This window comes from Arvicanthis niloticus, chromosome 4, assembly GCF_011762505.2.
Source record: "Arvicanthis niloticus isolate mArvNil1 chromosome 4, mArvNil1.pat.X, whole genome shotgun sequence".
Classification (NCBI taxonomy): domain Eukaryota; kingdom Metazoa; phylum Chordata; class Mammalia; order Rodentia; family Muridae; genus Arvicanthis; species Arvicanthis niloticus.
The window spans coordinates 112,073,922-112,099,193 of record NC_047661.1 but is presented as its reverse complement, the minus strand read 5'-3'; the positions used below and the strand labels follow the sequence as shown (position 1 = coordinate 112,099,193).

The following is a 25,272-nucleotide window of genomic DNA, read 5'->3' as shown; positions in this document are numbered from 1 at the left end:
CTCTGTCTCTGTGTGTCTGTGTGTCTGTTTCTCTGTGTCTCTCTAGTTTCTCTGTCTCTCTGTGTGTCTGTCTCAGTCTCTCTCTCTCTCTCTCTCTCTCTCTGTCTCTCTCTCTGTCTCTCTCTCTGTCTCTCTCTCAGTCTCTCTCTAGTGTATCCCAGGCTGGCATTGAAATATCAGTGTCCTACCTCAGCCTCCTGAATGATAAGATTGACAAGTGTGTGCCACAGTTCCTGGCATGTAATCTCATTTTAAAATTTAAAAAACAAATCATTATTTTAAAAGAAATTAAAAAGAAACAGGAAGATGACTCAGTGGATACAGTATTTGTTGTATAAGTAAGGACCCGTGTTCAAATCCCCAGACCATCATAGAGGCAGATTTAGTAGCAGCACCCCCTCTTCCCCCCAACCCACCATCATAGCAGGAGGCAAGTGTCTTGCATATGCATGGAGGAACAAAAAACCATGCCTCAAAACACTGTGGAAGGCATGGGACAACACCCACGTTGTTCTCTGACCTCATGCATGTCCCTGCACCCACACACTAAAAGAGGGAAAGAAAGCAACGAGGAAGGAAAGAAATTAACTGCACATACACACTCAAACAAAAGTGCTAAAAATCTAGTTTTATTTTAAATGAAACCATTAAATTACTTATTAGTTTTTAATTCAGTATTTTAAAGTTACTTTGAAAAGTATACATTAGAGGCTGAAAGTGGATCACATGCTTAAAGCTTTGGGTTCAGTTTCCCCACACCAAAGAAACGGCTGCAGCATTCCTTGACCTGCAGCCCTGAGTTTTCAGCTGAGTGTCTCCTCACAGAGGGGCATGGCTGCTTTCTACACAGCACTCTGCACCTCTCTGCCTGCAGGGAAGCTTGGGGCTTTCACAGAATCATGAGATAACTAGGATAAGGTGTTGTTTTAAATGTGTACTTCAAGATCTGTCTTCCTTCGGCTTCCATGCCATCTTGGGGTGCTGTTGGTGTTTGGAGAGTCATTGAGCCCCAAAAATTTAATTTTCCAAACTTTTAGGCAGATGGCACTTTTTAAAAAAACTTTTTATTGGTTCCTTGTGAGTTTCACATCATGTACCCCAGTCCCACCCATCTCCTCATCCCCTCATATCTGCCATTTGCCCTTGCAACTGGCCCCTCAAAATACAATTTAAAAAACACAAACAAACAAAGCTTAGAAAACATCTCATTGTGCCACACGCAGTATGTCACAGTGTGTCCCACAGTGTATCCCTCTGTCCACACATCTTCACTTGCAAATGTTCCTTGCAAGGAGTCATTGATCATCTGTGACACCAATGGTATTGGATCCTCCTGGGGACTCTTCTCATTTGCTATTTCCCTGTGACGTGGAGATCCTGCAGCTTTGACTGACCCTTTCACACATCTCAATTGTTTGAAGATGATACAGATTTTGAGGTGGGCCATCTCAGAACCCTGGATCTAGGCCTGGGTGGTCGCTGAGCTGGTCGGCCCACTGGAACTCCTTTATCCTGTACCACCAGGGGGAGCTCTCCAGCACTGCTCTGGCTAAGCCACCCAAGTGCAGCCATCAGCAGGAGGCAGGGTCAACGCTGCTCCTGCTCTCATGCCCTCCTGGTGGCTCACCCACACCCATGCCTCCAGAGCCAGCTCTACTGTGCTACCCAAAGTGTGGGGCCCACTCTCCCAAGAGCTGCAGCCTGTGAGGGGCAGGGCCAGCTCTCCCGCTCTCACACCCTCAGGGCTACTCACCTGTGAGCTCCCTCCACCAGGGCCATCTCTACTCTGCTGTGCAGGACAGATGAAGGGCCTGTTCTCACAAGTTCTGCAGCCTGTGAGGGACAGGGCTAGCTCACCCCCTCTCATAACCTCAGGCCAACTCTCCCGACTGCTGCAAGCAATGAGAGGCGAGGTGGAGGAGGGTATCACCACCTCAGAGAAGACGAGTGGACGATTGCATCTTTAACCATCACAAGTGTAAGAATTAACTGAAGAAGAGGAAGTTGTTACTTCCCAGTCCTCCTTGCAAAAGCTGCTTCCTCTCCTCAGCTGCTGGAGGTTGGATTCAGGAAGCCCTGTTGGCTGTTGGCAATAGGATCTGAGGAAGCAGGCTCTATTGTGTGTGAACCAGCTTTCCATGTATGGAACCTCTCCACTGAGCTTAAGGCAAAGCCTCTCTGATTTGGAGCCTTCAGACCCTCTTTCTCCCCTATTTTTTTCCACCTTGGCATCACTCAGTTAATGGACACAGACTCTGCCTTCCCTGAAATACCCTGGCTTCTTAGCCTCAGGGACATTCTAACTGACAGACAGCTTTTGTGTTTCTGGTAACTGTTGGGTTTCTTTGTTTGACTTTGTGAGGATGTTTTGTTTTGTTTTGTTTTGTTTTGTTTTGTTTTGTTTTGTTTTGTTTGAAAGAGGGTCTTCCTGTGTTTGAGGTTGGCATGGGGCTGTCAATCCTTCTGTGTCTTCTTGGGTGCTAGGACTACCCAAGTGTACCCCACACCCAGCTGGAGAACTATTTTCTTTTTAACTTGGAGTTTTTTTCTTTGTTCGTTTGGTTTGATTTTGCTTTGTTGTTGTTTTTTAGACAAGATCCTATAATATAATGCAAACAAAATTAGAACTCACTATATAGGTCAGAATGGCCCAAAACTCATGGCAATCCTCCTGCCTCAAACTCCTCTGAACTAGAACTACAGATATGCACCATCACACATGACATAATAACTAGTCTTGACAGGAAAGGATACAGTTTTCTAAGTAATTTGAATTATTTATAAATTATCTCAAATAATATCCCCAAATATCTTCCACTAATTATAGTACATTTCTGTGGCCATCTGCCATGATCAGATCCCTGTCGAAACCCACTCACTCTCTAGAATAGCCCAAGTGTGGTATAGAAAGGATTTCTGAAGTGAGTTTTTAAACTGCATTCTCTTCCTGTATTCTCCAGCGTATGACATCAGCCACTTATGTATATCAGTTCCCACAGACTGTTCTTCAGACTCTCATTTTTGCCACATGTTTGTAATAATTATAAATTCAGTATAAGCATAATCTTGAAATAACATAAAAGTTTATACTTTTGGTAACTCAGAATTACCTTGTGTAGACTCTAAGAGGTCCATATTCCCAAATGTAACTGTTGCATTTATAGGAAGAGTACTTTTTAGGTGTTGGCTACAGACAGGTGCACTGGAAAGACATGTATTATTTAGCATGTTCACATGCAATCCACATGGTTTTATGCATACATTTCCGACCCTGCATCAGCCTTTCCCTTCAAGTTTCGATTTAAAGTACTTTCCCAAGTCATAATTTTTGCAAAAATTAAACTGAGACGACCTGTATGTTTCCTGAGCTTAAACCAGAAGTTCACCTCCTAGTTTCCCCCAGCAGTTACGTCCTACTTAGCACAATATTACAATTAGGAAATTGCAACCGACCCTAATCAGATTTCACTAACTGTATGTGCCTATATACATGGATAGCTCTGTAAGATTTTTGTCCCTAAGCCAAATATGGTATATGTTTATAGTTCCTGTTATTCAGGAGGCTGATGCAGGAAGAATCCTTGAGTATAGGTGCTCCAGTGCAGCCTGGGCAGAAAGCAAGACTGTCTCTAAACAGAGTGAATGAATGAGTGAGTAGTCAAACCATGTGCGCGTGGATGTGTGAGCAGCGTTGCACCCTGTCTTGGCTCTTCACAGTGTTTGTCCATCAATTCCATAGACAGCTGGTTTGTTGTCACTGCTCCCAAAGAGAATGATGTCTTGTCTTTAACTAGCTGCTCACTGTCCACCAGGATATGCACTGCAGTGAGCACCTGTACCATGTCTACTTGTCCACCTGTGTCACAAGTGAGTTACTAGGGAAGTTTGAGCCCTGAGCTCCACAGATGGACTCTAGGGATGACTTGAGCCACACATTTTACAGTTGTTTAAGATATAACCCTAGGGGTTAAGATCTAGATGCCTAAAATATGACCATGGTGACTTGGGTGTTGGTGGCCCACCTGCTGCTGCTTCTCCAGTAGGAACTATTTCCTGAATGGGAGGTTGGGCAAGTCCTCACTACGCAGCCTGGACTTCAATGTAAAGCTCCTACAAAACAGTATTACTCTCCGTCAGTGATCTTAGTTCTTTGACAGACACTTTCATGATGGGGTTAGCCTTGCTCGTTTCTGAAAAGAATTTTCCATGCACCCTACTTACATCCATGAAAGCACAGCTTTGTGGTCAGGGTAGTCAGGAAGACCTTCCAGTACCTATTATATATGCAGCTGGGATTGTTTTCTGCCCGAGCTTTCTTAGGGAGAGTGTTGTATTGGCTAACTATGTGAGAATTTGGCAGTACCTTTGGTAGCATTACAGTATAGCTTGTAACTGTGGATCTCTTGAGGCCAGCCTGCAGCAGTGTGCTCTAGTTTAGCATATGTTTTTCCATACTGTTGTGGAAGGATGACACCTGTCTTGGTTACTTTCTTTTAATAGTCTATTTACGTTTTGATAAAACTACAGCATTGGTTGGATTTGGTAATGTATAGAATAACCAGCTATAGAGAGATTCCTATCAGAAATTTAAAGAAATTAAATTTACTTCTACAAGAGTTAAAATCATGTAGCAAAACTTCTTTTGCTACATAAAACTCCTAAGCATTTTAAATGTATCCTGTAACCCTGACTGTGGAATGCTGGGTCCCTCCCTGGGCCTTTGAGCCTGGCGTGTGGAACAAGAAGCTCCTTGAATGGCAGATGTCCCTACAGTATGACTCCATAGCATAGTTCTGAAGCCAGGGGCTACAGATGTTCATAACCAATGACTCCTGCCCCTTCTCTGTGTAGACGCCGTTGCACTTGGCCGTGATCACCAAGCAGGAAGATGTGGTGGAGGACTTGCTGAGGGTTGGGGCTGATCTGAGCCTTCTGGACCGCTGGGGCAACTCTGTCCTGCACCTAGCTGCCAAAGAAGGACATGATAAAATCCTGAGCATCCTACTGAAGAACAGGAAAGCAGCACCCCTCATTGACCACCCCAATGGGGAAGGTAAGGGCGGTCATGTTGCTGGCTAACCTTCCCCTCTCTGCTGCAGCAGAAAAGCTTAGCATTTGATAAATGCATCTGACTTGACTTTCACCATAAACACTCTCCTCAGCCAGCTGGAGTTCATCTTACCTTGTGGTTATTTCTGCTGTTTACCACAGCAAACTCCCTTAAAGATGGTTTGGGAGAGTTACTTAGTAAGTGGAAAAGCAGGCCTTATATAAAGCAGCGTGTATGTGGAGAATCTTTATTTAGTAGCTCAGTGTCTCCCATGAGCATGATAGGAGATTGTGGCTTCTGGAAGCAAGACAGTGGACCATCTGAACCTTTGAAGCATACCCTGAACAGAAACCAGAAGTGCTGCAACTTGGTGGTGTTCCTCCTCCCCACAGCCCAGTCCTGTCAGACTTACCCACATCTCTGCCTTTGCTCGGCCTTAGGTCTAAATGCCATTCACATAGCTGTGATGAGCAATAGCCTGCCATGTCTGCTGCTGCTCGTGGCTGCTGGGGCGGAAGTCAATGCTCAGGAGCAGAAGTCTGGGCGCACAGCGCTGCACCTGGCCGTGGAGTATGACAACATCTCACTGGCTGGCTGCCTGCTTCTGGAGGTAAAGGATGCACTTTGAACTTGACCTAAATCCCCCAGGAAATTTTAGAGAAGACTTTTCAAAGAATGATGCTAGGACCAGCGGTGCTGTCAGTATTCCGTTCTGCTTGGCATCTGCAGTTCAGAGAGGCCACTTCCCGCATCCCCAGCTCCAGCCCAGCTCTCTAACTGGGGACTTCTTCAGTGACAGAGCCAGCTCAGTATAGCAGTTGGGTGAATGATATAACCTGAGGTGCAATGGAGATATCGAGCTAGACAGTGGAGAAGAGCCTTCTGCTAACTCTCTCTTTGCGGGCGGATTTAGGGTGATGCCCACGTGGACAGTACCACCTATGATGGGACTACGCCTCTGCATATAGCAGCTGGAAGAGGGTCCACCAGACTGGCAGCTCTTCTCAAAGCCGCAGGTAAGAAGCTGCTGGTCACTGATGACACCAGCAAAGCAAACTCTGCCTGCAAGTGCAATGCTGCCTTCGGAAGCTGCAGTTCTGCCCTGAGAAAGTGTGGGTAAATGAGAACTGTGTGGCGGGCCACACTTGAGCTGCACTGAAGGCTCTGTTTGGCCCAATGATGTGGGGCTTACCTTGGTGCTCACGTTAGTCCCCACTCTCTGCTTAGTCTGTGTTGCACTTGGGTTGTTCAGGTTGACTCAGTGACTATAAAATCTTGAGCCATGTCAGTTTCTGGTCATATTACAAGCCTCCCAGAAGGAAAATATCTTCCTTTTGCAAAAGGAGTCTCTTAGAAGCTGAAGTCAAAGGAAAAGCAAATGAACCATGTATAAGTATTATCTTGCATGAGGCACTAAAACTTGCTGGCATTCACTGCCTTGCCTATGTTCCAGACACCGTGCTGACATCCCACATACACAGTCTTCTTTACCACATTTAATCCTCAGTAACTCTCGCAGACAACAACTGTTGTTATTAATCCCATCTTAGCGCCAAGAAGGCAGACAAGAAAGATGATCAAACCCCACTCCCAGTGTCCCAGAGAGCTGTGAGTCACACCACCACAGCCCAACTGCAGACTTTTTTCCTTCACACAGTGTTTCTGCTTTGCCTGGGGTTCCAGTCCTATAAAGCATAGGGAAACATTCCAGCTCATCCCCTGTCTCTGGTGCCTTGTATGTTTAGTGTTAACTCATGGGTGATGAGGTTGGCCTTCCAGGCCTGTCAAGACATAACCTGACTTACTCCAGAGGTTGGTTAGGGAAGATTTGTGAATGACACACTCTTCATAGATTCAGGCAAAGAGGCCCTGGTTGTCTGTTAGTCAGACGTAGTGATGATGTACACCTGAAATCTCAACACTCAGAAGTCTGAGGCAGGAGAATCACCACAAGCTTAGGCTACCTTGGTCTATATAGTTCCAGGCCAAAGATACATAGTGAGATACTATCTCAGCAGTAAATATCACGTCAATAGAAATGTGAATGCTTTTACTTGAATTCGCCATGAAAAGGTAGCAAATAATAACTTGTGTGATACAAAGAACCAGACGAAAAACCCAGCCCTGACCTCTTCTGAGTCATGAAGGTCACTTCAGGTCCATGTGCAGCCCTCAGCTCGTCAAGTCCGTTTCAACATCATGTTCCTGGCTATGTTTTACTTGCATTATAAAAGAGTGGAAAGACATCACACTATTGATTCAAGTCAGGTTCTGCAGGTAGAACTGAAACAAATTCTTCATTCCAAAAGGCTGTGCTGAGCCTGCCAGTGTTGAGTAAACACGGAGCTGAACACCAATAGATAGAATAGCCAGGAAGACCTTGACTGGTAACTCGTACTAACATTTGGATTCCTTTGTGTGTTTTCTTACCGGGAGCTAAAAATCAGTCAAGATTCCCAAGATTTGTTGGCACATTTCTTTTCCCATAACAACACATCCTGCCCAGCACAGGGCCCTTATAGGGTTTATTTCTCCATTGATTAAGAACTAGGGCCCCTTGGGTGCTGGAGAGATGGCTCAATGGTTAAGAGCGCTGATTACTCTTCCAGAGGTCCCGAGTTCAATTCCCAGCAACCACATGGTGGCTCAGAACCATCTGTAATGGGATCTGAGATCCAATGCCCTCTTCTGATGTTTTGGAAGAGAGCAACAGTGTGCTCACATACATAAAATTAATAAATCTTAAACAAAACAAAACAAACAAACAACTAGGGCCCCCAAAAGTATGGCACTCCTGGAGGATAGACCTGACCAAGCAGATCTGTTCCAAACAAGCAAGAGAAGAGTGTGAGAAGTGTGTATTGGAGGTGTGACTGTAAACCTCAGGACTTTACCACTGTGAGTGCATCCTGGTCTGTGTAAACTGCCACCTACTAGTCCTTAGGTCTAGTTAAAAACATCCTGCAGAGTTACAAGTCCGAGGAGTACTGGATGTCTTTTATGTACTCACTTTATATCCTGATCACATCTTCCTCCCTCCTCCCAGTCCACCTTCACATAGCTCCTCCCCCTCCTCCCAGTCCACCTTCACATAGCTCCTCCCCCTCCTCCCAGTCCACCTTCACATAGCTCCGCCCCCTCCTCCCAGTCCACCTTCACATAGCTCCTCCCACTCCTCCCAGTCCACCTTCATATAGCTCCGCCCCCTCCTCCCAGTCCACCTTCACATAGCTCCTCCCCCTCTTCCCAGTCCACCTTCACATAGCTCCTCCCACTCCTCCCAGTCCACCTTCACATAGCTCCTCCCCCTCCTCCCAGTCCACCTTCACATAGCTCCTCCCCCTCCTCCCAGTCCACCTTCACATAGCTCCTCCCCCTCCTCCCAGTCCACCTTCACATAGCTCCTCCCCGCATCCCCTTATCTTTATAATGTCCTTGGCTATAGAAGATGCCCTTATGATACCTTTTCAGTTGAAGTAAAGTAAAATTTAAAAATTGTTTTAAATTACACTAGAAATGAAAAGTTATCCTGTAATTGCCTTAATGATCTAGGGAAAAATTGTCCTTAGAAATGTGAGTCCTGTTGGAAGGTGACAAGCGTTTCCTTTTACATAACACTATGTTGCCCGACTCCGTAGGAGCAGACCCCCTGGTGGAGAACTTCGAGCCTCTGTATGACCTGGACGACTCTTGGGAAAAGGCTGGAGAAGACGAGGGAATGGTGCCAGGCACCACACCCCTGGACATGGCTGCCAACTGGCAGGTGAGCCCTGGCCAGTCCATCTCATGGGTGTCTGTGGGGGAGGGGAGCCCGTGGCTCAGGAATATAAAACCAGATGGTCTTGGCACTGTCTTCCCTAGACAACATGCCTTTGTTTTTATGAAGTCTGCTTATCGAGAAGGTGAAAGATGATGGTCTTTATCCATGAAAGATGGAGGCCAGCTGAGCCTGCATGTAACATTGTTTGCTCAATCGGATCAGAGTTTAGATGTGAGAGGTTAGAAAGGCACAAAACTCACAGAAGAGTTACCCCTTCTGAGCACACGACCAGAATTCTTGCCATCTCTGTCAGAAGCTAGCTCGCTCAGAGCTTATGTGAGAGGTTTCTGAACATAAAAATAAACTAGAAATTCTCTTGTGGGTTTGCATAAACATATTTAAAACCTTCCTTAAACCATAACTGAGCTTACACTTAAAGGAGAAAACACTAGGTGTTTGGGCCAAGAGAAAAGAGCCAGAGGGCAAAGCAGGCCGTGTACAGGTCCAAGACGGTTGGGTTTGTAGGAATGCAAATCCTCTGTGCACCTCTGGGAGCGTGTTTGGTGGGCTGGGTGTCCCTACAGGGAACACAGAAGACCAACCCCTGACATTCCTACCCTGTGAACGGTCAGCAAAGTCACCTCAGAGAACACCAGGATTTTTAAAAATTATTTCGGTGAATATTTTCTTACGTTTTTCTATCTATCCCACAGGTATTTGACATACTAAATGGGAAACCATATGAACGAGTGTTCACATCTGATGATATACTACCACAAGGTGAGGTGTGACAGAACAGAGTCTCTTAGCCAGTGTTGCCCCATGCTGTGGTTTACAGAAGGCGAGGAGAAGTCAGCCTGGGCCGGGGTGTGCTGCAAATGGTCTAGTTCTTATTTCAGAATCTGAGATCCCTAGAGGCGTGGTCCTGAGCACAGACTGCTGCTGCTGCTGAGCAGGGCCCCTGGACTTTGTAGAAGCTTGGTTGCCTCCATCAGGAGTTGGACGGTGACACGTCCTCTCAGATTGATTGTCCCTGGAAGGTGAAAACAGTCATGTTTCTTCCTTAGGAGACATGAAGCAGCTGACAGAAGACACGAGGCTGCAACTTTGCAAGCTGTTGGAAATTCCTGATCCAGACAAAAACTGGGCCACCCTGGCACAGAAGTTAGGTCTGGGGATATTGAACAATGCCTTCCGGCTGAGTCCTGCTCCTTCTAAAACTCTTATGGACAACTATGAGGTAACACAGCACCATGCCACTTAGAGCTGTATGTGTAACTAACTATGGGTAGAGGACTGTGTCAGCACACTGAGCAGCACAGCCCTCTCCCCTACATACTGATTTTGTGGAAGGGAACCAATCATTGCCTGGAACATAAGAGGCAAAGGGATCCAGGCCAGGATGACACCTTTTTTCTGAGAAGACTAATTACCTGTCTCTAGGCATTCCCCATTTTCAAATTCTCAGAGACTTCCTGTGAAAAATGCTCCGGCCAACACGACAGGGATCCCTCCAAGCTGTGATCAGTGTGCACATCCCTGTTTCCAAGAGGGGGACCGGGGACCATGGGTTCATTGTTGTCGGGTGACCCATATTAGAGCAATTCCAAATGAAAAAGTAGACAAACACGGGTGAGATACTCTGAATGAGGTCGTCATTGCTAGCTGCCGTCTTCCCTGGATTTCTGTGCATAGACATCACCATAGGCAGTCTCCTGTCTCCGTGAACTCACAGGCTTCTTTCCCTCCCTTCCCTTCTTTTTTCTTTATCTCTTTTCCCCTTCTCTCCCTCATCTTCTCCATTTCCTTCATCTTCTCCATCTCCCTTATCCTCTCCTTCTCCACCCCTCCTGTGATTTTTCTGAATGGATTTGATCTAAGACGGGAACAAGAACCGAAACACCGTGTGTACTCCTTCCCCGCCCTCTCCAAACCACCAGGCTCTCGGGAGCAGAAGGGATAGGTGTTGATGCTTACAGCCTGCAAACAGGCTGGAACACACGGACATACTCTCCCTTTTCCTACCAGGTCTCTGGGGGTACCATCAAAGAGCTGATGGAGGCCCTGCAACAGATGGGCTACACAGAGGCCATTGAAGTGATCCAGGCAGCCTTCCGCACCCCGGAAACCACAGCCTCCAGCCCCGTGACCACTGCTCAGGCCCACATGCTGCCTCTCTCGTCTTCCTCCACAAGGCAGCACATAGGTAAAGAGGCTGAGAGGCTTCCTTTTCCTCCCCAGCAAGGTCTTTGTGCTCTGTGACTCGACACTACACTCCCTTTCCCTAGTCTTTTCCTGGACACGTCTTTCTAAGTGCCACCCGCTCCCCACGGTGCTCCCATACACATGATCAAACGGCTGTTCCCACAGACACTCACATTGGCATATGGGTCATCTTAGAATCTCAGTAAACACTGGACATGGGGGTTAAAGAAACACTACTTCTCATATTTGTTAAATTTAGAGAAAGATTCTAAAAAAGGTGCACAATCCTGGGGTCACAGGACAAGGAGTAGGACTCAGGAAATACACATACTGTATGACCCTTTCTTCCAGGCCACCACCCTCGGGTCCCCCAATCCCTCCCTCAGCAGTCTCCTTCCTTCAGCTCCTGTCATGCTCATGGTCCTGCCTCTGTCTTCCCACATTAACAGTCCCCTGTCACCCCCAGCACATACATCTGTATGAATGGGTCCCCACACAGACTTAAGTTATGTCATTGTACTCTCCTGTGCTTTCTCCAACTTTAGCATCCTTTCTTTTTGCTCATCTTCTAGCCTAGCCACAAACTCCACTGAAACCAGGAACAACTAGCAGTCTCCCATCTTGAATCATGCCAGCCCCTGGGTGGGAGGCCTTCCATCTGGGCTCAGTAGGCTGTGTCAGCCCTCCACCTGGGGGAGTCTTCCTCTGGGAACCCACCTATCACCTTCAGCAGGTCCTGAATACCTGATTTTTGCCTCTTTGTCATGTACTGTTCGCTCCTTCCCCACCTGCTGTGGATAACCTAGTTGACACAATGTAATTTCTCATCTTTAAAATTAGAAATTTAGAGAAAAATGAGACATCACTTTCTTGTTACATCCTTTAGCTGAGTTCAAGCTTCTCAGAAGAATATGAAAGCCGCTGCCCCCCTCACCACCCCTGTCCACCTGCTGACCCCTAGTGTCTGGTTCTGTCTCCTCCTCTCCTAGGCTGTCCTCCACATTGCCCGATCGGTCCTCACGCTGCTCTTCTGTGGCTGCAGTGGTCACAGCTGATAGCCCTTACTCACCTTACTCACCAGTGTCCACACGGGGCTCTACCACCCACACCCTGCCTCCTCCTCTCTCTTGTGCATGGGCAGGACCAGTCCTAAGCTTCCTCCTCTGCAGAGACGTTTGTATATCCGTGCATGTATGAGGCCTGTATGTCCATGTCCGTGTATGTGCACTGGGGTCCTTACGGCATTTTTATACATACTTAGTTCTGGTTTACTCTCACAATTCCCTCATCTCTCATCCCTTAGCCCTGGCCCATGTCTCCACTTGGACTCTCTCCCCCTGTCTTTCCTCCTCCTCCTCCCATCTCCCTTCCTACTTTCACATGTGTTCTGTTACCCTCCCTACTCCTTACATTTCTTTAAAGCCCGCTTCCCACCCCCTGAAGGCCCCTTTCCAGTTTTCTGGCCTCTGCCCACACTCACTCCCACATAAATTCCCATACGTGACTGTTGGAAGCTAGGATCCACACGTGAGAGAGAACAGTATTTATGTCTCTGGGCATCCTTGATCATATTCTCCAGTTCCATCCATTTCCCTGCGAATTTCATCTCTCTCTGGCCGAATACATTTTATCATCTGCACACAACTCATGACTCTTGCCCACACTCATCCTGGCCACGTCTGTCAAAAGTATAGCCAGGCTATGACAAAAATCTAAGAGTGGCCATGAATGTTTTCTGGCATCCAGTGCCTCATGTTCAACCCGAAAGGTCTCCTTCTCTTCGGGGCAGATGCCCAGTTCAGCCCATCCTCATTGCTTGCCTGAACTCCAACAGAAGCTCCTAGTCAGATCCTCTTTGCCGATCCCTCCATCTGTTCTCTGCACCATGGTGCTATGACATGATGGGCTTCCTATCATAATTTAAAACGAAGTACTTAGCAGCTGGGAATATGGCAAGTGTGAGAACCTAACTTTGTCCTCTCCTGTATCTTTGGAAAAGCCAGGTGGGGTGGCAGATATGTGTAATCCCGGTAGCCCACGCATGGAGGAACGGACACCAAGAAGACTGTTACATAATAGATGGTTGATTGGATGAGTTAACACTGGATTCACGGGGCTCACTGGCCAGTCTCTAAAAACAAGATGGAGAAGGATCAAAGAAGCCACACAATGTCCACCTCCCTACACCCCCCACACACACATGTGCGCATATCCCACAAACACAAAGTAAATACTTAAATCTTGTATTAGATTTCCTTCATTGTTGACCAACTTATGAGAAGAGATTTGGTTGGACACACAGTGTATAAGCTCCATGGTCCACTGCCTTCAGGGTATGGCAAAGCCCGTCATCACAGAGGAAGCATACAGTAGAGGAAACCTCACTTCAAGGAGTTTGGAAATACACAGAAATGGGGAGGAGCCAGAGTACGCTCTCTTTCAAGGCTCCACCCTCAGTGACCTAACTTTCTTCTTTGTGGCCCCACCTTCAAAGAGTTGTATCACCTCCAAATAACGTCACAGGCTGGAAACCAGGCCTTTACTTAGCACATAGCCTTTGTGGGACATTTTAAGATCCAAACCATGATAAACAGTAAGCCTTTAAAATACTGCACAGTCCCTGTTACATAATAGACGGTTGATTGGATGAGTTAACACCAGGACACCACTGTGGCAATGGTCATCGAGTCTCGGTGTTTTGACATTAAGATTCAATAATGAGATTCAAGCTTTTTGCTTAGTAAGTGTTAGGTTTCTGTTTTCATAGCCTCTATACAGAAATAATCTGCTCTGGTCGGATCCCCAGGGATGTTTTTCAGGCAATAGAATTATCTTAAGTTTTTAACATAGACACATTTTTTTATTACAAAACAGGCTCATTTTCTTGCACAAAAAAAAAAAAAAAAAAAACATGTTTTTTAGGCAATGTGTATTATTTAAAAGCTCATACAGCCCAGAGAGAGATGTCATTTTTAGTTCCTGCTTCTGTTACGAATTTATTTTGCCTTGTGTTCAGCAGTTTTCCCAGCTGTGAAAAAGTAAAATAATAGAGCAGTCAGAGAAATATGCCCCATTTTAAAAAGGAAAACATGCTTATTCTGAACCAAGAGAATTCAGGATGGATTCTCATAAACAGAAAGATGTTCTCTCTGCCAGCTCTGACCCTGTAGCCATCTCTAATGTGTTTGATAATGCCTGCCATTCACACAACAAAGCAGCATGGATGGCATGAGGTGGGATGTGGTGTGGGGCAGAGGCGAGACGCACATCCTCCATACAGCGGTCCACAGCAGAGCCTGGGAAGGGAGCCCCACTGCTGTGGGCAGTTTTCTAGTTCTATGATCGTGCTATGACAAAACTCTGGGTTATGTCAGCTCCCAGGTCTCCATCCATCACTGAAGGAAGACAGGGCAGGAACTCAGAGAATTTGAATCAGAAACTGTGAGCACTACTGCTGGCTGCCTCCCGGGCTCATGCTTAGCTAGCTTTCTCACACAGCCCGGAACTGCCTCTCAGGAAGTGGTGCTGTCTACAGTGGACCCTGTCCTTCTACAACAGTTAACTGTCAGGACAGCGCCCCTCAGACATGCCTACAGACCAGTCTCATCTGGCTGGTCCCTCATTTGCACCTCCCTCCTCAGGTGATTCTAGAAATGTGAAGTTGACAGTTGGAGGTGACGAGGACAGCAGGCAGAACAAAGCCCTTGCCATGGCCTAGCTCAGCACCTAATGAATCTGCGCTTTCTCCACAGATGAGCTCCGGGATAGTGACAGCGTCTGTGACAGTGGTGTGGAGACGTCCTTCCGTAAGCTCAGCTTTACAGAGTCTCTCACTGGAGACAGCCCACTGCTATCTCTGAACAAAATGCCCCACAGTTACGGGCAGGAAGGACCTATAGAAGGCAAAATTTAGCCTGCTGCCAGTTTCCCACACCGTGTAAACCAAAGCCCTGAAAGTCCATTGCATCGCTCCAAAGGAAGAAGGCAACGCACATCCAAAGGTGCTGGAGGGTCACCGGCCTGCAGGGCCACTCTTGATTTCATTCAAGGCCTTCCAAATTTGGCCTCCTTTCTTGGTTCTGAAATGAAATTTAGTTGTCATATACAGATGGTGTCTAGCAATCACAGCACTCGGCTGCGCGCTGTGTGGCTGGGGTATGGAGGCTTAGCTTTTCCACCTGCTATTGGATTACACTTGCTTTGTGTTGTTACTGCTGTCCCTCTGCTGGGTTCCTGCTGTCTTTAAAAGGTGTCGCTGTCCCCACCTGGTGTTCTTTCTAGCCATCTACAGTACAGTTGTGCATTCAAATTAAGATTAAGGAAAAAGATATTTTTAAATAAGTAACTTGATGCGCAATAAAAAAAAAAGACATTGCTTTTTCTAATGTGGTTATCTGTGATTTAAAAAAAAAACACATGAACTTAACAATATTTAAAACATGCTACAATCAGTGCTGAAAATAGTATTTTCCCCCTTTTCTGCATTTTACTATTGTAAATATGTTTTCTAAATCAAATACTTTAAAAGAAGAAATGTTGGATTTATAAATGCTATTTTTTATTTTACTTTTATAATAAAAGTATAAGCACAATGTTGACCTCATCTTGTCTGATCTCTGCAAATACTTTCTCAGAGGAGTCCCTGTAACTGTGAGGACAGCCCATGGCCCGTTTGTCACATCCACACTCTCCTTTAGACACATTTCTTTGGAGCTAGACATGTTCGAAAAGACATCTGTGGAAATGAAAGTGTTCTAACCCAAGACTGAGGTTGAGTTTGACACATTCTGGCCCAGGCAATTTCATCTGGACACCTGGCATCCACATTCCATGCTGTACACTGTTCCTCTCCAGTGCGTTCTTCTGTCTGTGATGTATAACATACTGAAGCTTCACCATGTCGTCAATAGAATGTGGCCGTTGCATTCATGGCTTACTACATAAAACCTGTACAAGACATGGCCCTTCATCATGTATGGGGAGGGACTGATGAAGCAGAGAGGAGAGAGAGAGAGAGAGAGAGAGAGAGAGAGAGAGAGAGAGCAATAGAGAGCAATAGAGAGCAATAGAGAGCAATAGAGAGCAATAGAGAGCAATAGAGAGCAATAGAGAGCAATCAACTGTTAATAGTTGCTAGGGAAATGGGAGTTCTTTCTTCACATGGTATAGTCCACTCCATGACTCTCCCCCATTCACGCAGGCAGCCCTATTAAGCTCACTCATACACACAAGCTTGAAGGCATGCAGGCAGCCAGGCTTCCACAGGAGTAGAAAAACAAGAAGGCAGTGGGGTATGTGGGTATGATCACAGTACATTGTATACATGTTTGAGATCATGAGAAAATAAATATACATTTTAATTAAAAACTCAATTTCAACATATGTCAAAGACCTTCAAGTATGGAGTTTAGTAAGTCATGCACAGTTGAAAGTAGAAAGAGGAAAGATTAATGACTTTAATCAGGCCTTAGGATGGACTCTGGTGTGCAACCAAGGTCATTTGGTTTGTAGTGTAAAGATCAAATCCAAGACCTGGTAGAGAACCGGGTTGGCACTTAAGAGCGTTGGCTAATCTTGCAGAGGCCCAGTCACCGCTCACAACCATCTGTAACTCCAGTCCCAGAGGATCTGATGCCCTCTTCTGGCTTCTGTGGGCACCGGACATGTAAATAGCACACAGAGATTCAAGCAGGCAAAACATCCATACGCAGAGAAACAAAAAACAAAAACTAAGGCCTTGTCATGCCACGCAAGTGATCTACCACTGACCCCACCCAAGGAACTGGAAGGCCACCAGCTAATATCTTTGGGAACTGCCTTCACTACAAAGAGCTACCTCCCCCATTCCATAGTGGGCATATGAATGCCTTTCCCATTTCTGGGACCTTCAGATGCCTGGGAGGCAGGCTAAGGTGGTCTGGGCTCATCTCCCTCTCATGGGTGTCAAGCTCAAGGTACCCCAATTAGACATCTTGTATGTCAGTGTCCATATCAGGGTCAGTGCCCCAGACAACTCCAGTTGCAGAGATGTTGGAAACCAAACAGGATGATTTTGCATATGTTAAAAATGTCACATAATTAGTCTTAAAAGTAACCCAAATCAGGGGTGGTATGACAAAATATTCCAAATTTACAATGAAGAAAATAGAGGCTTAGAGAGTTCAGCTCAGTTGAGACTAAGGTGCTTTGAGTTTATATCCAGATATTTAGCTCCTAGGCCCATGAGTTACGGCATGATTTTATTGGAACAAAAAAAAAAAAAAATGATATTCAGCCCATTAGGGATTTGGTATAAGAGTAAGTAAAATGTCATTAATGAAGAAATGATTACTTATTTAAATAATTTATTTATATATAATATAAGTTATTTAATAATACTTAAATTATTTAATAAATATAAAAATATATAAAGTGCCTAATCTCCAATTAATCTGAATCCCTTTCTACCAAAATTTCCATATGTATGTAAATTTAAACCAAATGAATTTTAGACATACTACCAATCTTAGGTAAGTAATCTTGACATTGAGAAGGCCCTTCTAAGCAAGACTTCATTCTGTAGTGTAAAAAATGATCAGGTTCTACATCTTAGAATGCATCACAAATGAATAGAGACTGGCATAGTACCTTTCTCCACCCTAACATACCCTTGTTATCCTGAGTTTTGGAAACTATAAAACAAAAAAGTCCTGTTTTGGTGTTCCTTAATACTTCCTGGGACAACTATGCCACCATGCCTCAGCCAGGACTTTCTATGGCTGTTAGCTGTGTGTCTTACAACATGATGCCAGATACCCTTTAGACTGAGAGACACCATCTTTTTCTAGGTTTAGGCTCCTGAGTCTAGGCCACCTGTGGCAGGACAGGAATGATGCAAAGTGACTTCCAAAATTAGGTCCCAACTTCTGCCAGCCTTCATGGAACTACCTTCTCCTGGGATACAGTTGCCATGTTCAGAGGGAGCCAAGCCGCCATGAAGAGATGGCCAGTACAGGTGTTCAGTCAACAGCCTTAACCAAAGCTAGCCAAGCCAACAGTCGCCCAGTGACCCTGCCTGGCCTTTAGGCTGTCTCAGCAGATGCTGCCCATAATAGACACAGGCCGTTCTGCTGTTCTCCTCAAATGATAGATTTGAAAGCAAATTAAATACTAGTGAGGGTGTAGAAAGGATGCCACCATTACCATGGTTGTCTCATCATCTGAGACATATCGCATACCATACGTTCAGCATAAAAGATACTGACTGGAGGGACATCAACCAGACTGCCCATGCCAATATAGAAAATAGCATTTCTCTTCTTTAATAAGTAATCCTGGCTCTCTTTTGTTCCAGAAACTTCCCCTTCTTACAGGTCTCTATGGTATTCCACATGAAGGCAGCCAGAACTGCCTGCCTCTCAATGGAAGGAGCATCCACCTTCATACCAGCAGATGGGGGTCAATACCAGAGGCAGTGCAGGTGCTCTGGTGGGAAGCTACAATGGGCCTGAGACAAGCTTGCCCTGACAGCTCTCTCACAGCAGGCAGCCACTCAAAAATAGCTTCCTCAGATCTTCAGTCATCTTTTGAAGTTTCTGTACTCTGCAGGCATAACCCAGACCTTTTCAGGATCTGCAGCCTTTCTTCTTCAGGAGAAGGAAACCCTGCTGTTGCTCATTTACCCACCTGGGTCCCCTGGGGTAGCTCTCTCCAACACAGACATGGCGGTCACCAGGACAGAGTATAGACGAAAAGTCTGTTAAGTCTTGGCTAGGAAAAGCAAAGGGGAAGAAGCCAGCCAGAATGTCTTTATACACCAGCCCCTTTCGGTTTCCAACACAGACACAAAGCTCAAATTTGGTCCACCCCAGATGCAAACACATGTCCACCCAACTTAATGACTGCCTCTGAGGATGCTTCAAAGTTTTTGATGAAAAACTGGCTTGCTTGTTTTTTTTTTAAAATGTGTCTACCAGTTCTATACAAATGTGTCATAATTTGTCAACCCATACACAAAGTGGGCCCAGAGGATCACTAAAAGGACATATTGCTTGGTAAAGCCAGGTTTGTGGCACATGTCTGTAACGCCAATGTTCTGGAGGCTGACGCAGGGGGATCACCATCTGTTGACGCCAACCTAGACTACATAGTGAGACCCTGTCTCCAAAGAAGAAGAAAAAGATGATGATGATGATGGTGATGGTGGTGGTGGGTGGTGGTGACAATGATGATGATGATAATTTTAAGGTTCCCCTTTCCTATCCTAATCATTGTTCAACTTAAGTTACAGTATGCCTCAAAGACTTGAATGAGAAGCTTCCCAGCATGGGTGATTTTGTTCTGAAACACACATGCTTATCTCCCAACCAAATGCAAACGTTCCTTATGCATTTCAAATACATTTATTTCGGGCGATTTGGAAACAACCATCTCACTAGTTACACAAGCAAATATCTTTAAGCAGGAGTGCTTCCACTTAAAAAATATTTCCCAATATCTATTTCCATAACACTATGAGGTAAATGGAGGGGTTACATTTCCTGCCATAGTCCCAAAAGACCCATCCATGTGCTGGTACCTGGTCCTCTGTGAAGAGAGAGGCTGGACCAAAACTCAGTCATGAGTCTTTACAGCTCAGGCCTCAGCTTCAGTCTGTAACCACTCACAGAGTGCAAGGCAGCCTTGAAGGAACAAATCACACAGTTGTGCCAGAAGGAGCAGCTTGCCAGCCAGGGGCATTGAAGGACACTACTCACAGCTGGCCAAACAGCTGGAAAACAGCACCCTGTGAAACCATTTCCTCTAAGAACACTAAAACTAGACAGAACTCCCCCAGATAGGGCAGGAGGGGCCTTAAGAGTGCATGCTGTTCTTCTTCTCACCCTTTCTCTTTCCAGATCCTTCTCTAGCTTTGGAGATTGCAGAGTTTCTCAACACTGCCTGGCTTTTTTTTTCCTGGGATGCAACCCTTCCCTTAACAAGCACATAGCCCTCAAAAACCGCACCTATGTGCCGGACAGTGGTGGAGCACACCTTTAATCCCAGCACTTGGGAGGCAGAGGTAGGTGGATCTCCGAGTTGGGGGCCAGCCTGCTCTGCAAAGTATTTGTGTGAACCACTCAGATCTATACAAAAGCTGCTCTACGGTTGTTCCAATGCTAGTTTTGCCACCTTGAAGGTCATAGTCGCTGTTTGGCCCTGCCTTCCCCACTGTCCAGCCAAAAGCCTATAGTGAGTGACTGGGGAAGAGCATTTGCACACAGCATGTGGGCCAGCGCCATTGTGAAAGGCAGCTGAAAGGCACAAGGACTCCTTAAAGCTGCTAAGAGGAGCAGACTGGAGGCTGAATGTCATCCCTTCCCACAGGCCGTGCCACATGCTGCCAGCAGCAGCTGATGGCCACATCTTTTCTTTTGTTACTGAGGCTTTTTTTTTCTTTAAATAAATCATCTAACTTCTCCCCATCTATTCCGGAGGTTAGTGACAAGTTTCCAGAGAGTCACAGTAAATAAATTTCAATTAGAAATCAATCCGGGCCAGCAAGGCAACTCAGTCAGCCTGTAAGGGTGTCTGCTACAGGAGCCCGGCAACCTGAGTTGGATCCCCAGACCCCACAAAAAGGCAGAAGGTGAGAATTGGCCCCAGAAAATTTTCCTCTGAACTCCAAACACACACACGCACACACGCAACATGCACACACACACACACACTCACACTTTAAAAATCATTCCACTGCTACCTGTTTGCCAGGGTAACAGGATAATGGATAAAAATGAAGTAAATTAACAGACAGAGCAGGAAGTAGCTCTGGTATTGGAACCCTGTGACCCAGTTTCCATTCTGTCTGCCAGGAGCCTAGACATAAGCAGTGCTCAGCTAAGAGCTGCAGGCTCCTCCCTTCTCTCTCCCCCCTCCGCCAGCCCCCCCACCCCCCTTTCCTTCGTCTGCCACCCTCTGTCTTTCTTTCTCTCCACTCTTCCTGTCACATTCCTCCCTCCCCTTTCTCTTCCTCTCATCTCTCTCTTTCCTTTCCTCCCTCTCTTCTCTCTTCCTCTCACAAGTTTCTCTTTCCCTTCCTCTCACCTATTCTATTCTCTCTCCCTCTGTTTCTCTCCATCTTCCACTCGTCAGTCCTCAGGACTTTCTTTCCTTCTTGAAAACAGTCACGTGTGTGTGTGTGTGTGTGTGTGTGTGTGTGTGTGTGTGTGTGTATAGCTCAGAATGCCATCAGCCAGCTCCCACGGGCTCTCCCTCACCCTCCCCTCTACCTTAGAGCAAAAGGCTGCAGAACCCTTCCTCCGGAAGCTTGCTGAAAGCCAGCCTTGGCCCAGGCCTTGGCCCAGGCATTGGCCAGCCACCTCCCGGTAGCCTCCTTTCCTGTGCATAGGAGATAAGCAGCCCCTGTGGGAAGATCGAGAGCCCTGCACAGTCACCAGCAAGGGCCTGGCTCTTGCAGCTCTTTTGTTTTTCTTTTGATAAAACTGGACAGAGCCATACCAAAAAAAAAGGGGGGGGTGGGTTTGAAATATATTTATCTTTCTTCTTCACCTCAGGTCAGGGAGCTTGGGATTACCCCCATCCCTGCTGGGGAAGCTTTAAACAACTTTCATTTGAGCAAGAGACTCACTCCCCAGGCCTGCTGGCTCCCATCGTCTTTGGGGAAACAAGACCACAAGCAGCATTTGCCATGAGCTCATCCAGTGCTGAAAAGACTGATCCCAGTTAGTCTCACAGTGAGGTTGTGAAACACCTGTTAGTATTGACCACGTCTGTAAGATAAGGAAATTAAAGCTTAGGTGTTATGTGACTGGATGGAGGTGAACACATGAGGAGTTAAATGAAGCCCATGCAGGCATGGGGAGCCAGTGGCCCAGCATCCTATGGTTGATTGGAAGCCCAAGAGCCCACCCTGCCCTCTATGTGTGGGACCCATTTGAAATGTTATTATTTTATCTAATATAAAGGTGATTTTGGCTGACTATAAGATTACCTATGAGCAACTTTAAGAAAATACAGGCTTTACAGCTTTTTATACTATAAAGATCGGAAACAGATAAACCTGTTATTTTGCAGGATATTTCTTATTAAACATTATTGGATCATTCAAATTTCTAGAGCACTCTTGGGCCCCATCTGTTAACCAAATGGCCTCTGTGGCCGTTACCCAAACTTTCCATAAGTGTGTCTTCAGGACAGCCAGGCAGGGTAGGGTGATGGGTGTTCACCGATTCTTCTCCACTCTCCCTGGAACCCTGGTGACACTGTTCACAGCTACATCCAATGCCTGCCAAGATTCCAATATACCCATCTTCCCACACCTGTCCTCTTGCCTTCATTTGGAGGCAGGAATTATAATAATAATAGTTATTATTATTATAATGATAATTAACCATAATAATTAAATCATAATGATTAATTATAATAGCACACATTTGCTGTATCTGTGCTATCATTATCTATCCATTATCTCATTTAGTTCTCACAATTACCACATGAGGTTAGGTTAAATCATAGAGATAGAGATAGATACAGACATAGACACAGACGTAGACATAGACGGCCCAGTTGGTAAAGTGCCAGTGCTCAAGCATGAGGATCTAAGTTTGGACATCCATCACCTTCATAAAAGCGAAGCATGGTGCTACATGTCTTTAACCTCAGAGGAGGGAGAGCAGAGGCAGGCAGATTTCAGAGCTCATTGGCCTTGCTACAGCTAGCCTTGCTGAATCAGTAAACTCTAGGTTCAGAGAGAGATGCTGTCTTAGAAAACTAAGGTGGAAACGTGGAGAACTTTGGGGGCTGCTTCTAGGAATTTGGCAGAAATTTGACATTGGGCTAGGACAAGGAAGTAGGCTCAAAATGAATACAGCTGAGGAATGTGTTCTTTGTATCTTGATGGGTCTTGTTAAGACCCTGAATACAGTAACCATGGGACCTTTGTTTATGCTTTGTTTCTTAACTACTTTGTGTTGTAGTAATTATTTTAAAAAGGCTGCTGCAAGTCAATCCGACTATCTAAGCTACTGCATCTCTGCCTAGCTCAGCCACGTGGCCAGAGGCCACATGCGTGCCGCAGCTAGAAACGGCCAGCTAGAAACACCAGCCCTGCCACCCATGAGACACCACTGTGGGAGATGGCTCTGCCAATCTTCCACACTGTCTCTGCAAGGCTGGGCAGTGCCTGGACCATCCCACCAACCACACGAACTCGGTACAGATGAGACTCTAATGCTTAGATTATCCAATGGCTTATATATTTGGTAATGATCAGTAACAAGATGCCCTTACAATCAGAGGTGTAACCCAATACCCAACCTAGATATACCAACTACCTTTGACTGCTATAGACAAGTGAACATTAGCCTCCATCTCCCCCTCTTGTTCCTCATTCATCTCTCCCCTAGCTCCTCCTCTTCCTTCTCTTCTTCCTTCTCCTCTTCCTCTTCTTTACTCCTCCTCTTCCTTTCCTTACTCTTCCCACCTTAGCTCCTCCTACAACTTTGTTTATGCCTTAGGACTGACCATATTCTATTTGTGATCTAAATGCAGACTGAAAAAATTAAACCCGCTTCACCCTCAGCACTGGCTGGAGTCATGTTATGTTGTCTAATTGTCTTTTTTTTTTTTTTTTTTCAATCTTTGCTCGCTCCCTCGAGACCCTGTTGACTGACTGAGCTGTCTTGGTCATGGAGAGATCAAGGACGACATCCAGAATAGACCTTAGGCCTCCACACACATGGATGTTCACACACATACACATCTGCCACATACACAAATGGAAAACAGACATTATGGCATAGAGACTCGAAACCTGCTAGCGTTGGCCCAGTGTTCAAACACAAGTACGAAGTATGTCTGAAGTTAGAGCTCATTCCTCTATTGTGTCAATTAAGATGATTGTGGCTGTCAAGTCAGAAGACCTGACTACAAGTGGATTAAACAAATGAGACCTTTCTGGTTGTACTCTAAGAAGACCTGAGATTGGAGGTGGAGGGTTAATTCAGCAGCTTCTACACCATCACTGTGCCTGTCAGTACTGTTTCATCAACAGTCTTAAGTGTCAAGTCCTCAAATAGATGTTTCTCAGTTACACCCAGTAGCAGAATTCACTTCCAGTATCTCTCTTTAAAAAGAATATTTTGTGTGTATGAGTGTTGCCTGCCTATATGAGTGTACATCACCTGCATGCCTGGTGTCCAAGGTCAGAAGACGGTGCCTGATCCTTGACAGTTAGAGTACAGATGAGTCTGAGCCACTGTGGGTGCTAGGAATCAAAATACAGGTCTTCTGGGAGAACAGCAAGTGCTCTCCACCAACTGAGCCATCTTTCCAGCCCCTGCAGTATCTCTCTTACCAGGCAGGAAAATTCCTATCAAGATATCAACTTATGTCACACACTTTACTATCTACCATCTTCCTGACAAAGAGGAATATGTTTGATATAACAAAGTATGACTCACTCTCTGGAGGTCACAACCTCCTCTCAGAGCAGACACTCTGGCTGTTGGCCGGCCAGCCAGTAATAGCTGCTTACAAAAAGTGGGGATGTATGCATTGTCTCTCAGGACCCAATAATTTTTACCAGGGCCATAATAAATAATGACAGAATAATAAGAGGATGCTCTCAAGTATGTTCAAAGAAAGAACACATGCCAGTTTTCAAATAGAAATGTTCCCCTTCCTGAGAACTCTGGGTAATGTGTGTGTGTGGTATCACTTGGTATCTTGCCCAGTGCACAGCATGAGACAGCACAAGGGAGCATGCTAAGTCTTGTTAAAGGGATAAGGAATCAAACTGCATTATTATTGCAAGCTTCCCCTTTATGGTGACCCTTGTCTACACACATGAGGAAGGATATTTATCAGACATGAGACAATGACACAATGTCCTTATTTCTGCAGAACCCATTATTGTTTGGCTCCTGCTCAAGGGCTCAAAGATGCCTTGGCAGGTTAACCCTCCACTCATATAACAGAGCCCAGCCTAGCTAACCAGCTGATCTTGTATTCTTCATTATGTATCAGTTACAAAGAAAACCTTTAGAAACCCATTTGAAATGTTTTCGTTTTATCATGTTTCCAAAAACATCTTTTTTTAAAATGCTGGGTAAAATGGCCCTACTGAAAGATTTCAGGTATGGGGTTCACGAGAGGCACTGAAGGCTGTCCTTTTGGGTAAGAAGACTATTGGAATAATGATGGATGCTGTGGGCAGAAAGGGCTTGGAGAAGGCTCAGGCATACAAGGCAGTGTGGGGAAGGGCATGGGGTCTTTTTAC

At 45.7% G+C, this 25,272-nt stretch overlaps 1 protein-coding gene across 2 annotated transcripts in view; it reads left to right on the top strand.

Moving 5' to 3' along the window:
• Nfkb1 (nuclear factor kappa B subunit 1) overlaps positions 1-15,618 on the top strand; it is a 107,011-nt gene extending 91,393 nt beyond the window's left edge. The window contains exons 18-25 of one of the 2 annotated variants that reach the window (XM_034500347.2): positions 4,852-5,053; positions 5,491-5,660; positions 5,964-6,066; positions 8,689-8,813; positions 9,524-9,590; positions 9,878-10,050; positions 10,839-11,016; positions 14,768-15,618. In XM_034500347.2, the coding sequence (XP_034356238.1) occupies positions 4,852-5,053; positions 5,491-5,660; positions 5,964-6,066; positions 8,689-8,813; positions 9,524-9,590; positions 9,878-10,050; positions 10,839-11,016; positions 14,768-14,928 (1,179 nt within the window). In that variant the 3' untranslated portion in view covers positions 14,929-15,618. The remainder of the gene's footprint in view (positions 1-4,851; positions 5,054-5,490; positions 5,661-5,963; positions 6,067-8,688; positions 8,814-9,523; positions 9,591-9,877; positions 10,051-10,838; positions 11,017-14,767) is intronic. The other variant, XM_076933279.1, reaches the window with a different exon arrangement.
• The last annotated feature ends 9,654 nt before the right edge of the window (positions 15,619-25,272 follow it).